The sequence below is a fragment of the Brassica napus genome, chromosome C4 (genome assembly GCF_020379485.1).
Source record: "Brassica napus cultivar Da-Ae chromosome C4, Da-Ae, whole genome shotgun sequence".
NCBI classification, from domain to species: domain Eukaryota; kingdom Viridiplantae; phylum Streptophyta; class Magnoliopsida; order Brassicales; family Brassicaceae; genus Brassica; species Brassica napus.
In genome coordinates, this window is record NC_063447.1 from 33735035 (window position 1) to 33748624 (window position 13590).

A 13590-nucleotide genomic window follows, 5' to 3' on the forward strand; every position below is an offset into this window, starting at 1 on the left:
ATATTTATGTTTCTGCTTTTAAACGGTTTTGTTCGGTTTATTCGGTTTAATCGGTTATATACCAAACCATATCCAAATCTTACGGTTTTTATAAAATTATATCCATTCGGTTTATATGGTATATACCAAAACCAAACCATATTGTCTATTTCGGTTCGGTTCGATTTGGTACGGTTCGGTTTTACCATATTGAACAGCCCTAGACTAATCCAATGTTTTAAATTTTCGGCGTTTCGTTGCCGTCTTCCAAACGCTAACGCTTTTTCCTTGACAATTTTCCAATTTAATAATTCATGGGCTAATCTATATTTTAGGCTTATTTGCTAAAAGTCCATGAGCCCAAATTCAATTCGAATATTAAAAATCCTACCAACGCTGTAAAAATATTTTCCTCACCAGCTACCAAGTTGTTGGACCCTGTAAATATTTGTCCACCGTCTCCCTCCCTAGCCTCTCCTTCATGTAGCCAACAAGCTATATCATCGTTTCCGAAGTAGGAAAAACTTTTCTTTTTTAATCTCATGACAACAAAGCCAAAGATCAGACAGAACAAAACCTTTATTGTCGGAAGCTGACTCACCACCATATTATTAATATTAACCAAATACACAAAACGTCTCTAGCGTCAATTATATGCTAAATTCACTAGCCGCTAATAACCAATCATAATCTCGATCTCTTCTCTTTCATCCAACATTCTCCAATCATAGACAAAGCTTCCTGCTTTACGTTCATTCTGTGAATCTTTTCTTGTTTCTCATCGTTGGAATCGAAAATGGGTCGAATCGGTATAGTGGTTTCTGATCTTGTGTTGTCCTTTATGTGGACATGGGCAGGAGTTCTTGTCAACATCTTAGTTCACGGAGTACTCGGATTCAGCCGGAAAGATACCACCGGCGAGATCGTCCGGTATCTCTTCTCCGTCATCTCCATGTTCGTCTTCGCATTCCTTCAGAAACTCAGCAAAGGTGGACTTTACAACCCTTTAACCGCTTTGGCTGCTGGTGTCACCGGTGGCTTCAGCAATTTCATCTTCACCGTCCTGGTTCGAATCCCCGTTGAGGTAATGATGATGAATTGACATTCTCTGCATGTTATAAGAACTCATGATGATCTTTTTTGTGAATTATGTTTGTGTTTTTTGTGTTCTAAAGACTTCATTTTTTAGATCTTTTGTTCTGTTTTTGTGATCTTTTGCTCTGTTTTTGTTATTACAAGTAGAAAAGGATGAATCTCCGTTTTTGTGATCTTTTGTTCTGTTTGTGTTATTACAAGTAGAAAAGGATGAGTCTTGTGTTCTGTTTTTGTTATAACAAGTAGAAAAGGATGAATCTTTTGTTCTGTTTTTGTAATCTTTTTGTTCTGCTTTTGTGATTACAAGTAGAAAAGATGAATCTTTTGTTCTGTTTTTGTTATTACAACTTTTCAAGTAGACAAAATGAATCTTTTGTTCTGTTTTTTTTTGTGATCTTTTGTTCTGTTTTTGTGCTTACAAGTAGAAAAGATGAATCTTTTGTTCTATTTGTGTTATTACAAGTAGAAAAGATGAATCTTTTGTTCTGTTTTTGTGATTACAAGTAGAAAAGATGAATCTTTTGTTCTGTTTTTGTTATTACAAGTAGACAAGATGAATCTTTTGTTCTGTTTTTTATGATATTTTTGTTCTGTTTTTGTTATTACAAGTAGAAAAGGATGAATCATTTGTTCTGTTTGTTTTTCTTCAGGTTTTAGGATCAATCCTTGGGGTTAAACATATCATCCATGTTTTCCCTGAGATTGGGAAAGGACCAAAACTAAACGTAGCAATCCATCATGGCGCTTTAACCGAGGGGATACTAACATTTTTTATTGTCATGCTCTCACTGGGACTAGCAAGGAAGATCCCTGGAAGTTTCTTCATGAAGACTTGGATTGGTAGTATTGCTAAGTTAACTCTCCATGTTCTTGGTGCTGATCTAACCGGTGGATGCATGAATCCAGCAGCGGTATGAACCCAAAGGAGTCTTTGTGATTGTGATGTGTTTGTCTTTAGCTCTTTGTTTATTTAATTGTGTGAGATTTTTGCAGGTTATGGGATGGGCTTATGCACGAGGTGAACATATAACACAAGAGCATCTACTTGTGTATTGGCTTGGACCTATCAAGGCTACATTGCTGGCTGTTTGGTTCTTCAATGTTGTGTTTAGGCCTCTCACCGAAGAAGAAGAGAAACCTAAGGCTAAGACTGATTGAGTAATAGAGGTTTAGCTTTCATATGCAATCCTCTTCTTATTAGATTTTCATAATGTGTTTTTGTATGTAGCAAACTCAACTGTAACAATCAGTTCAATAAAATCTGAATTTTGGCTAATACAATGTGCAATGTGAGATTGATAGAGAGCAGTAAAAGTATTTTGGTTCATAAAATTCCAAGAAATCAAGAACCAGCCTTCAAAAACTTAATAGACAAGATTAGGCTCAAACTCAGCAAAGTCAACAGATCCAGACTCAACAGGAGGCATGAGATAAGCAGCCAAGATCTCAGATACTAAACCAGCAATGAGAGGAATCCTCTTGAGGTTCTTGACAAAGGAAGGATCGTCTGTTTGTCCTACAGCCATCAGCTTCTCATTGATCACAACCATTCTATCTAGCTTCCTCTTGAACTCAGGGTTCTCAACATCCAGCACAGCCGGGAATATTCTAGCCGTGGTTCGGTTTGTCTGAAACAAAGTCTCAACATTTTCAGAGACACAGCTTACTTACTATTAGTCTCCTGGTTTCAAGTTAGTTTACCTCAATGATGATGTGCATGTCGAACTCCTTTGTGTTTAAACCAATACCTTCATAGAAATCAGTTCTTTGACAATCGTTGAGGTACATTGTCACATGAACCTACAAAACCAATCATCTTACCGGTCAGGCCCCACCATTTGGAAGTAGAGAGTTAAAGTGTTTACTCACCGAGAGGCAGAAGAAACGAGACCAGAGCGAGCTTGGCTTGCCAGTCATTGAGGAAGGAACTGAGGCTGAGCTTTAGAATTCGGTTATTTTTTTATTCGAAGAAATCTCGCTAAATTCTAACCAAAAAAAAATTGGTTCAGTTTGGTTTCTTGTTAATTCGGTTTCAAATTTTTTTTTTTACTGAAATTAACTGAAATATTCGATTTTAGTTAAGTTTCTTGTTAAAATTTGAAAATTTTGATCAAATTATGTTTTTTCGGTTTGTATTTTGTTTGATTTTGATCTAAATTTATAGTTTTTGGTTAAAAATATAGAAAACCAAACTAACCGAAAATTCAATTTTTTTAATTGCCCAACTGAACCGAACTTTATAACCCAACTGAACCGAAAAGTGCCTTCTTGCTGAAATAATCGACCTTTTTTCTAAAACACATCAAAGCTAAACCGGACTCTAACAACAGTAAATATTAACGATTGTCAAAGAACTGATTTCTATGAAGGTGCAAACCGGATTGATCCGGATCAAATCCAATCCGTTCGTTAATAAGACGGAGAGCAAAGGGGAACAAAAGCTTATCCAGACACTAAACTTCAAATGACTGTCTGAAGGCGAAATTCTTCAATTCGAAGAAGATGTCACTTCTCTCTTTCAATTCTCTCGCTCCTCTCTCTTCTCTCTCTTCTCAAAGGCTTCAACTTTCGTCTTCCTCTTCACCAGGTACGCAGCTTCACTTGTTTCTCTAATCATCTGACGTATTGCTTTGACTGCATATCTCCATTACCGACCCGAGAAACGGAAAAGCTTCTTCCTTTGTTTAAAAGCTGAAGAGATGGCATTAGATTTTCATTGAGGCATTTCATCGAACACTTTATGATTTGATGCTTCTTTGGTTTTTCACTTGTGGAAGCTCTGATCTTTTCTAGTTTATTCCTTGTATGGGTTTCAGTTTTCATCCTTAAACCCAGCACCGTCGAGTCAAAGAACAGAGTCTCACTCAGTGCGTACAGCTTGAGCATTAGCCATGGAAGAGCAGCGATTGTGAAGGCAGCTTCTTCTGGCGTGGACGGAGCTGAGCCTGAGAGCAATGAGGAACCACCTAAGACTGTTGTTGCTGCTGTTCCTGTGGATAAACTGCCGTTGGAGTCGAAAGAAGCTAAAGAGAAGCTGCTGCTGGAACAGAGGATGAAGATGAAGCTGGCCAAGAAGATTAGGCTAAGGAGGAAACGTCTGGTTCGTAAGCGTAAGTTGAGGAAGAAGGGTCGATGGCCACCTTCCAAGATGAAGAAGCTCAAGAATGTTTAGACATGATGATGATATGACTGGTTCTTTGCTGTCTTTTTTTTTTTAATTCAACTTTTCTTGTAATGTTGTTTGTAAACTTTCTGGAACCATTTTTAATGCCTTTTGAAATGCAACCATTGTTCTTTTGGATTAGTCTCTAGCTGAAAGTTGTTTAAAGGATTCATTATGATTTGAATGGCCCTTCTATTACTCAAGTTAAGCAAGAGATGAGCTGCATATGAAGCTGATGCCAAATATGTAAAGGGATAACAGCATGGACAAAGTTAGCAGAAACCAAAATGAGACAAAGCAAACAAGTATAGCAGAAAACGTTTTGAGGATATCTACCACAGGGGCTCCAAGAGAGAGGACTGATTTGTTCATCATTTTGACACCGGTGAAAGTCTACCAAGTTCCAGGTTCACAGTGACTTACACCGGGTCTTAACTGGACACAATCTTTACCAAGCAATGCCATCCAAGGATGGATTATGTTGGAGCCGGATCGGACCGGACTAAGTTAAGCCACCGCAACGTTCCTAGTATCTTGTGTTATTCTTCTAGTAACAAAACTATTTTTGGTTCAAGAAATGGTTTGTGATTATGTGTGTTTCTTCTCGTTAATATAGGTAATACAACTAAAAGGTTTTGTGATCTTTCTCGGTAATTTACATACACCAATTTAGAGGGTCATCTTTATATGTGTATCATATAAATCACATATCTTAGCTACGTAATACCAATTTAAAGGGTAATTCCAGCACATACTTGAGCGCTTTTTTGGCTATTCACACTTGCACTTCTATAACATACGTTGATTAGCTAATATATAACTGTAATTGTGTGTATATGTACAAGTTTGTAAGCAGGAAATCTTTACTTTTTGAATATGATTGACAGACACTTCGGTTTGGGTTGTCCTGACCAAAAATAACACTATTTCGTTTTAAACAAAAAAAATAAGTTCGAAATTCTTAAGCCTACGAATATGTGTTACGCAAAGAATGTCAACATATTACATAACTAATACAAGTCACATGCTTCCATTGGTTCCATATCATTTTTAGTTCTAAATTACTATCTTATTTTTTATATGCAATATGTTTAAGTTTCGTCATGCAGTAAATTTAACAACATATTGTAAAGATGCAACAGAAAGTTAACAGGATATTAGCAATTCAAAGATGTAACAGTAGTTTAAAAAAAGAGATGTAACAGCTAGCTATTTGATTGGTAAAACATTCGTTAGTTTTCGAAAGGATAGGACAAAGTTTATAAGAATCTAAAAAGTATTGAATCGAAATAATATTTTTCAAACCATACTTATGTTTATTAAACAGGAAATCCCTAAAACCGAAACAAAAATGGTAAACCCTTACTCTAATAATAAGACAATAATTAAAATGAAATAAAATAAAAAGACAAAGAAAAGCCCTGGCAACACCAAAACACAAGCTAATGGAAGACTTAAGACATAAGCTTTTTGCATCTCAGAAGACGCAAACGCGGTTACTTGGAATCATACACCAAGTGTTGTTTCTAACACGCGCAGACATTTACGCCTATATATATAGCTCACACATTATATTACACAACCAAAAGATCATACTGAAAGCAAACAAGATATATCTTAACACAAAACGTATAAGGCTCCTGGAAATATTTAAGAGAAGACAATGCTTGATTGGATGCATGGAAACTTTCGGTTATCCCTCGCTCTATCTGTACGTTGATTTACACCTCTTTGCCAAATATTCTTCAACACGCCGTTTATTATTTCTTTCGATCTTTCTAATGTATATTTTCTTCTGTTGTTTAAGGTTGTGGAGCTTCTGGTAGATATGGATTGCCAAGGATGTGAAACGAAAGTTCGAAGAGCCATTTCCAAACTCGATGGTAAGAAAAAAAAATACTAATCCAAACATGGATTTGCTTCATATAATGTTGGTTTTACTTAATGCAAATCTAATGAATATGTGTAGGAGTGGATACGGTAGAGATAGACGTGGATCAACAAAAGGTGACGGTCACAGGGTACATTGATAGGGAAGAGGTACTTAGAATCGTAAAACGAACGGGACGAGGGGCAGAGTTCTGGCCATTCCCGTATGACGGATATTACGGCGACTATTACACATATCCTTCTCATCAATATTTGGAACAATCGAATCAGAAAATAAATAATCATGGAGAAAACAGTATTTCATACGGTGGGAACTACAATTTCTACGAAGATTCTTCTATCAACGGTTATTATCCTCGTTCACCCCAAAAAGTTGATGAAAATGATATTCATCTCTTTAGCGATGACAATGTACATGCTTGTGCTGTCATGTAATTTTTCTCTTTTTTTTCTTTGGTCATTCCTTTATTCATTTATTCATTTTGTAATTCTAGAAAACAAATGTTTTATAAAAAAAATTGTTCCCCTAAAATCTAAGTGTGATATATTCATATTTTTTTGACAACGTTATATTCATTTTATTCTTATACATTAATCACAAGGCCTGTAACAATTAAAACACAAAAATAAATATCATTAGGAATATTTAATTGGGCCTAGTATTAAGTAGTAATATAAGTCGCAGCATGACTTTAGGCCCCATATTCTATTAGTATAGTATACGAATATGTTATACAAGCGCGAATATGTTATACAAGCTCATATCCATCTAATTAAGCTGTGAAAGTGTCACTCTTGCTCTCCAATTACAGCGGTGCGTTTGAGGTCGACCATTATTTTCCTGAATAGCCTAGCGCGTTTCTCCTCAGTCTCGCCTTATAGAACGTAGATAGCGGAATGTCACTGATAGAGTTTGCTTATCGGTTCTCTCCAAGACCACACAACAAACTCAATCCAATCAATGTAAATCTTTTATTGAATTGAATAAGAACAACGATGTACACTTTGATATAGAAACTCTTAAGAGATCACGGCCTAACCCGATCACTCTGACTCAAGATCACTGGCTTAACCCAGCTGCTCTCACTCAAGTCTCACGACTCAGAATTCCACAATCAAAGCTGACTTCTCACAAACGAGGATTCTGTATTTTTATACTTGGTGGCTTATGCAACGGCAAAGACTCTGGGGCAGCTAGAGTATCTCTCCAAATGCTAGCTCAGCAAATAGAGCTACTGCAAGCTTATCAGTCATTCATCGACATGGTTTTAGTTTGTTCCCATCAGCCTTATGTTTTGAGCATATGAACCATTGTTGTGCCCAAACTTGTCGACTTGTATGGTCTTGTCGACATTATTTTCTTATAAGCACGGTAATTTTTTTCAGAAATAATTTGAGGAAACGATATGTGATTCATCACAAAAGCAAAGTCACTCAAGATGAAGGCGGTATAACCCAAGGAAGTTCCAAAGATATGCTTGCACTCTAGCACTTGCATTATAAAGTTTCTTTACACCATATATCCGATTCCAAGCAAACCTAACACATAAAAAATATTCATTTATGTCGTCCTCATTCGTATATTTAGAAGTTCAAAGACAGACCCACATGATATGATAGATAAGTGTCTGAATCTGATTAAGTCAAAGTAGATGATGTTTCTCTCATAAACCCCTTCTCAGGTGCAACCAACAACCACACTTGTCACCGTTGCGTTAGTCTTCGTTTCTGACTATATAATATATTAATCCCTGAGTCAATCCATGGTCCCTCCTTATATTTATCGCCGAGTTAGTAGTAGTGTCTTCCACCGTCCACATGTTCCTAAAAAAGATTCGGATACAAAATTTATTGTGCATAGATCCAACAAAACGATAAGTTCATCCAAATGTAGCGTTCACATTGGTAAATCGTTTCAAGGCATCCGCAATGGGAATCCTTAATCATTAGGAAAAAAATAATGAAATAAACAGTGGACCATACCAAAAGTTAAGGATTCAATCTTTAAAATTCCTAAATAAAAACTTTTTTTAGTGAATCTTTACACTATTTGCGGGTCCCCACGACTACGTGGCGGCCTATGAATGGTCATCTTTTTTTTTTTTAAATCCAAAATATCCAGGATTAATCTGAAATGCCTTTGTTGCTAAAAACTCCAATGAGTCTCACCGTTCCGCATGCTCTGAATTTGAAGTATGTTTAAAGTTTACGTTATGTGTTTAATGGGTAAGTTTAATCACCACAAGACATCGGTGTCGTGTAATATAGGAATCAAGTGTTCAAACGGAAGTGACATTTTACTGTCAAAACTATGAGCACGACTGATGAATGATGATGGATGGATCTGATCAATGCTTCCTCTTTTGTAGCATTGACGTTGACTCAGCTTTTAAACTGAGCCTGACCCCAAGGTGGTATTGGAAAATAAAAAAAAATTGAAACTTTTAACAATTTCAGATTGCTTACGACTTTTCTCATACTCTATAGATTTTTTTTTTTTTTTTGTCAACGAACTTATTCTCATACTCTATAGATAAATTACTTAATTAATATATCAAGAAATAAATAGGTCTATTTTCTTTGATTTTTTTTTTATATTTCACAACTTAAGCCTTTCTGAATTAAAATAGTCCATTTTCTTTGATTTCTTTTTGTTTGATCACCAAACCCATTACGAGTGTTTTTTAACCTTTTGTTACGATGTAATCTTTTGACTTGGGTTCTAGCACTATCGTTTACTTTGACATGGTCTCACGGGTGTAGTTCTTGGAAGATAACATTCTATTTTGTATACTGTTTAGTTGCACTGAGCTTTTCTTTTGCATCAGTAATTCTGGTATTAAATTAAAGAAAACTATATGGATTTGAATCATTAATGAATACATAATTGTGGTGGTGGTAACGTATATGATTGTCTTATGTGTGATATTGACAACATGTCCATGGGATCATCACGAAAGATATTCTTTAGCTTCTGTATTATTTTGTTAATTGCAACAAAAAAAATATAAAAATTGCCATTAACCATTGATTCATTAATCCCCCAACAGTATGAACAAGAGACTCCATAGCCACAAAGCTCAGGATGATAACAAGATGTTCATAACCAAACACAGAGAGATACAAGGGACTACATCTACAAACACTAACTTATAAATCCGACTCGATCACATAACTTTCCACGACTCAAGCGTAGGGAAGTAACTATCCAACTCCACGGCGGAACCACCGCCACCACCAACACCGGACTTCACCGTCGACGCCGTACTTGACTGAAAAACCGAACTCGCCGGCGCTGAAACAGAGCTAAAATCGTTGATCATGTTCTCCTGGTGATGGTTCGACAAAAACGACGACGTATCAAGCGTGGGAACCACCGAGGATGACGATGGTGGTAGCCTGGTAGCGAGCCTATGCGGCTCCGGCTTCACGATCGGAGAGAAAATGCCGTGGGAAGAAGAACCGATGAACTTCGCGCCGGTGACTTGCTGAACCATCTGCCGGAAGTTAGCCGCGTCCGCCGTTATAAAGGTTGTCTGAGACTTCTTCGTTGAGACTCGAGATCGGCGTTTCGCTGGTTTATCTCCGGAGACGCCAGGACCACGCTTCCGGTTCGCCCCACCAGCGCCGGAGATGTCCAGATCTGAGGCGAAGGAGACGTTAGAGAGCGTTTGCGGAGGAGAAAGATCGGCAACGGCGGCGGAGTCGAAGTAAGCCGAAGGAGAAAAAGGATCGGTGGGTGTAGATGTAGAGATGGATCTGTGAAGAGCTTTGGCGAGTATGTCACTGTCGTGATCAGGAAGTAACCAGGAGTCGATGTTGAAGCTTTGTCGGAACGACCAAGGCTCAACGCTCGCCAATCCATCAGACGACGCCATGTTTTTTTTTTTTAAAACCACAGTGAAATTCGAGTTCTAAGACGGTAAAAAACGAATATAGAATTTTGGAGCTCTCTTGTTTTTTCTTATAGGAGTGGGGGATGAAGTTAGAGAGTGAAAGAATGAAGGCGGAGGAGAGATAATAAATAGGACGGCGGAGGGAGAGAGTGTAGAGAGAGAAAACGCGTAGAGAGGAGAGAGAGAGAGATTAAGTAAGACACGCGTCAGCAGTGTTGTACGGATGTCTGACTCAGCTCTGTTTGGTCTACGGTCTTAATTGATTAAACCCATGAGTCCATGACCCAACTTATCCCGTATTAATTAACGATAATGACGTCCCTAGTCTTCATACTTGAGGATGTCGAGAGTTATTTAGCGTTATTAATTGCATCATTCTTATTCATTTTATTTTATGAATTTGTAATGCAATATAGTTTGTTGCTTTTTACTCCTTCTATTTTTTAATACATTTAATACATGACATTTTAGAAAGAAACAAATTGTTTCAAATTGGATGATGTTTTAAATTTTAAATTTATTAATATTTTTGTTATATTACCATATATATTATATCTTCTATTTTGTTATTGATTGATTTGTAATTAGATAAATAATTAATGATGTTTTTGTTAAGAAAATAGAAGAAAAAAAATGTTTTTTAATCTATGTATATAGCTCTAATTATAGTGCGACATTGTACACTTATCTAATTTTTTGTGTCTGTCTAAATCTTATACCAACCTACAAACAATGAAACAAACATACATATCTTTTTTACAAAAAAAAAAAAAACATGCATATCTAAGATTGCGAGGAAGAACATTAAAAGAATATTTGATAATAAATCCAACCATCCATGGTTTGACCCATTCAACAACTATACTACGTACGTTATTGAGTCACTCTCCTTTAATGTTCTACACCACATACCAAGAGTTTGACCTATTCAATGTTTCTTGGTATTTCCTTTATTTTTATTTTTTTTTGGACCGGGCGCTCTCTAGAATCCCGGAGGAGTCGAACCCGGGTGCTTTGGGATCCAGTTCACTCTAGTGTTTTTACCACTAGGCTATTTTGTCCCGGCTTTTTTTTTTTTTTTTGCGCTCTCTGGAATCCCGGAGGAGTCGAACCCGGGTGCCTTGGGATCCAGTTCACTCTAGTGTTTTTACCACTAGGCTATTCTGTCCCGGCCCTTTATTTTAAATTGCAAATTTTCGTAGGGGGTTTTTGCCAAAACTAATCCACAACTTGATTTTAACCCAAACCTATACCCAAACTTGAATCAAATGCAAAACTAACCTAAAAACTTTGTGAAATTACAGTTCAGCCCCTTGTGACCAAACAAAAAAACATAAGCTATTTTTACGAATATAGCCCTAGTAAGTCGTCTGAGTCGTCTGAGATGTTGGAAGTCGTCTGGACAACTTCAAAGTAAGTCTTCTCGTGTAGCTGATCTTAAAAATAATTTATAAATTTTTTAAAAAATATTTTGATAAGCGAAAAATTAAAATCTTGTAATTATAAACAGTTTTAAGTGATATAAATTAAAATATAACAAAATTGAATTGTTTTCAACATAGATGAGTGTAAGTAGTGAATCATGGTATTCTTTGGTATAGGGTTTGTAAACATATGTTGTAGTATTGTATGTATTCTTAGGGTTAGCTTTTGGAAAGCTTGAATGTTTTTTTGAAAAATTAATTTTTTACCTATACGTGTTTATTTTTGTGTATAGTAAACACTTTTGAAGTTTAATTTGATTTTATGAAGTGTTTAGTTAGTTAATTAAGTTTAGGGGTTATGTTTAGGATCTAGACGACTTACATTTCAGTCGTCTAGTGAAGAAATTAAAATAGACGACTTACATGTAAGTCGTCCAAATATTCCCGCCTAAAATTTTTTTAAACAATTATTTTCCCGCTTAAATAATTTAAACCAGACGACTTACTTGTAAATCGTCTGGGAAGTCTTCTATTTTAGTTTCCCGCTAAAAATATTTTAATTTCCCAGTAAAAATATTAAACTCTTCTGGACGACTTACAAGTAAGTCGTCTAGGAAGTCGTCTGAATCAAAAATATTTAACCTAATTGGATTTTTTGTCTCCCTATATAAAGAAAAATTTACACATTCTCTCTCCTCCTCTCAAATGGATGCAACAAAAATGTAATGTTCATCTTTCTAAAACTCTTCAACCCCTCTCTAATCTCTTTGACTTGAAAACACCAAACTTTATATGAATTTTTCAGTTTTGTCTCATGTATTTCTTACTAATCTATCTCTTTTGCAGGTTTTTAATTAGATGGTACTCATCTTCCACTCATTTAAAGGTAGATCTATTAATTTTAGATATGTATTTTTGTGTGTTCTATAAATGTAGATTTATCTAATTTTTCACTCATTTTCTCTGTTTTTAAGTCATTTGAACGTTTTTGGATATGCAGGTTTTTCATATCTGGATTTGATATGCAGATTTTTCATATCTGGAAGACTTCTGAGACGACTTACATGTTAGTCGTCTAAAATATAATGCACTAGACGACTTCCAGGAAGTCTTCCAGACGACTTCCAGGAAGTCTTCCAGACGACTTCCAGGAAGTCTTCCAGACGACTTCCAGGAAGTCTTCCAGACGACTTCTTGGAAGTCATCTGGACTTCATGGAAGTCTTCTGGCGAAGTCTCCCTTTCATAATAGATCTGAGAGTTTTGGTAAGTTTTTATGTCTGATTTTTCTTCATTTGGTAACTTCTTGTTGTATAAAGTTCTTACTTTTTTCCCAAACTAAAACTCTCCAAACCCACTCTAATCTCTTTGACTTGAAAACACCAATTATATGAATTTTTCAGTTTTGTCTCATGTCTTTCTTACTAATCTATCTTTTTTGCAGGTTTTTAATCAGATGGTACTCATCTTCCACTCATTTAAAGGTAGATCTATTAATTTTAGATATGTATTTTTGTGTGTTCTATAAAGGTAGATTTATCTAATCTTCCACTCATTTTTTTTATGTTTTTAAGTCATTTGAACGTTTTTGGATATGCAGGTTTTTCAGATCTGGATTTGATATGCAGGTTTTTTAGATCTGGAAGACTTCTGGGACGACTTACCTATTAGTCGTCTAAAATATAATGCATTAGACGACTTCCGGGAAGTCTTCCAGACTACTTCCATTTCAGTCGTCTGGACTTCCTGAAAGTCGTCTGGACTTCCTGGAAGTCGTCTGGAGTAGAAGTCGTCTGGACTTCCTGGAAGTCTTCTGACAAAGTCTTCTTCCATATCAAGTGGAGTCCAAGCTTGTTTTTGTAGAGGAATGATTTATAATAGTTTTGTTTGTGATCTGTTTTGTGAATTGCATGTCTACTCTTTTAGTTGTGATTTTTTTGTAAAATCAGTAATAATGTTTCCCAAGATGTAATACATGTGCTAACAATGTGTTTACACATTTAAAAATCAATGAAATAATAGACTTCAGTAGCCTTTTTCTTATCTTTGGATCTCTCATATGCAATAATAAACTCCAATGGTCTTTTTCTCATCCTAATAAACAAGAATGTTGGTAGCTTCATATTGATACAACATTTTAAAAA

The 13590-nt window shown here is 35.9% G+C and overlaps 5 protein-coding genes across 5 annotated transcripts; 3 read left to right on the plus strand and 2 right to left on the minus strand.

The window, feature by feature from the left end:
- Positions 1 to 434: 434 nt before the first annotated feature.
- On the plus strand, positions 435 to 2350 carry LOC106445247 (probable aquaporin SIP2-1). Its single transcript, XM_013886764.3, has 3 exons — positions 435 to 1063; positions 1725 to 1985; positions 2068 to 2350. Exons 1-3 carry the CDS (start codon positions 776 to 778, stop codon positions 2230 to 2232), a joined length of 714 nt encoding a protein of 237 aa, XP_013742218.1. The 5' UTR covers positions 435 to 775; the 3' UTR covers positions 2233 to 2350.
- An 88-nt stretch (positions 2351 to 2438) lies between these two features.
- LOC111205305 (magnesium-protoporphyrin IX monomethyl ester [oxidative] cyclase, chloroplastic-like) lies at positions 2439 to 3301 on the minus strand. Its single transcript, XM_022700941.2, has 3 exons — positions 2944 to 3301; positions 2776 to 2874; positions 2439 to 2702 (listed from the first exon to the last, which is right to left on the minus strand). The coding sequence occupies exons 1-3, from the start codon at positions 2989 to 2991 to the stop codon at positions 2439 to 2441; spliced, it is 411 nt and encodes a 136-aa protein (XP_022556662.1). The 5' UTR covers positions 2992 to 3301.
- Positions 3302 to 3402: 101 nt separating this feature from the next.
- Positions 3403 to 4378, plus strand: LOC106445246 (50S ribosomal protein 5, chloroplastic). Its single transcript, XM_013886763.3, has 2 exons — positions 3403 to 3661; positions 3891 to 4378. The coding sequence occupies exons 1-2, from the start codon at positions 3577 to 3579 to the stop codon at positions 4244 to 4246; spliced, it is 441 nt and encodes a 146-aa protein (XP_013742217.1). The 5' UTR covers positions 3403 to 3576; the 3' UTR covers positions 4247 to 4378.
- Positions 4379 to 5217: 839 nt separating this feature from the next.
- Positions 5218 to 8751, plus strand: LOC106449155 (heavy metal-associated isoprenylated plant protein 45). The gene is made up of 3 exons (XM_013890955.3): positions 5218 to 5948; positions 6045 to 6120; positions 6207 to 8751. The coding sequence occupies exons 1-3, from the start codon at positions 5901 to 5903 to the stop codon at positions 6560 to 6562; spliced, it is 480 nt and encodes a 159-aa protein (XP_013746409.1). The 5' UTR covers positions 5218 to 5900; the 3' UTR covers positions 6563 to 8751.
- Positions 8752 to 9131: 380 nt separating this feature from the next.
- Positions 9132 to 10500, minus strand: LOC106445245 (calmodulin-binding protein 25). The gene has a single exon (XM_013886761.3). The coding sequence runs from the start codon at positions 10003 to 10005 to the stop codon at positions 9295 to 9297; it is 711 nt and encodes a 236-aa protein (XP_013742215.1). The 5' UTR covers positions 10006 to 10500; the 3' UTR covers positions 9132 to 9294.
- Positions 10501 to 13590: the final 3090 nt, after the last annotated feature.

Bases quoted from the DNA above. Each gene is read 5' to 3' on its own strand.
- LOC106445247 (XM_013886764.3), top strand. From the start codon at position 776: ATGGGTCGAATCGGTATAGTGGTTTCTGATCTTGTGTTGTCCTTTATG. The intron at 1,064-1,724 runs GTAATGATGATG...GTTTTTCTTCAG, and splicing joins TGGTTCGAATCCCCGTTGAG to GTTTTAGGATCAATCCTTGG. The intron at 1,986-2,067 runs GTATGAACCCAA...AGATTTTTGCAG, and splicing joins GATGCATGAATCCAGCAGCG to GTTATGGGATGGGCTTATGC.
- LOC111205305 (XM_022700941.2), bottom strand. From the start codon at position 2,991: ATGACTGGCAAGCCAAGCTCGCTCTGGTCTCGTTTCTTCTGCCTCTCG. The intron at 2,875-2,943 runs GTGAGTAAACAC...TTGGTTTTGTAG, and splicing joins CTCGTTTCTTCTGCCTCTCG to GTTCATGTGACAATGTACCT. The intron at 2,703-2,775 runs GTAAACTAACTT...ACTTTGTTTCAG, and splicing joins ACATGCACATCATCATTGAG to ACAAACCGAACCACGGCTAG.
- LOC106445246 (XM_013886763.3), top strand. From the start codon at position 3,577: ATGTCACTTCTCTCTTTCAATTCTCTCGCTCCTCTCTCTTCTCTCTCT. The intron at 3,662-3,890 runs GTACGCAGCTTC...TATGGGTTTCAG, and splicing joins TTCGTCTTCCTCTTCACCAG to TTTTCATCCTTAAACCCAGC.
- LOC106449155 (XM_013890955.3), top strand. From the start codon at position 5,901: ATGCTTGATTGGATGCATGGAAACTTTCGGTTATCCCTCGCTCTATCT. The intron at 5,949-6,044 runs GTACGTTGATTT...CTGTTGTTTAAG, and splicing joins GGTTATCCCTCGCTCTATCT to GTTGTGGAGCTTCTGGTAGA. The intron at 6,121-6,206 runs GTAAGAAAAAAA...GAATATGTGTAG, and splicing joins AGCCATTTCCAAACTCGATG to GAGTGGATACGGTAGAGATA.
- LOC106445245 (XM_013886761.3), bottom strand. From the start codon at position 10,005: ATGGCGTCGTCTGATGGATTGGCGAGCGTTGAGCCTTGGTCGTTCCGA.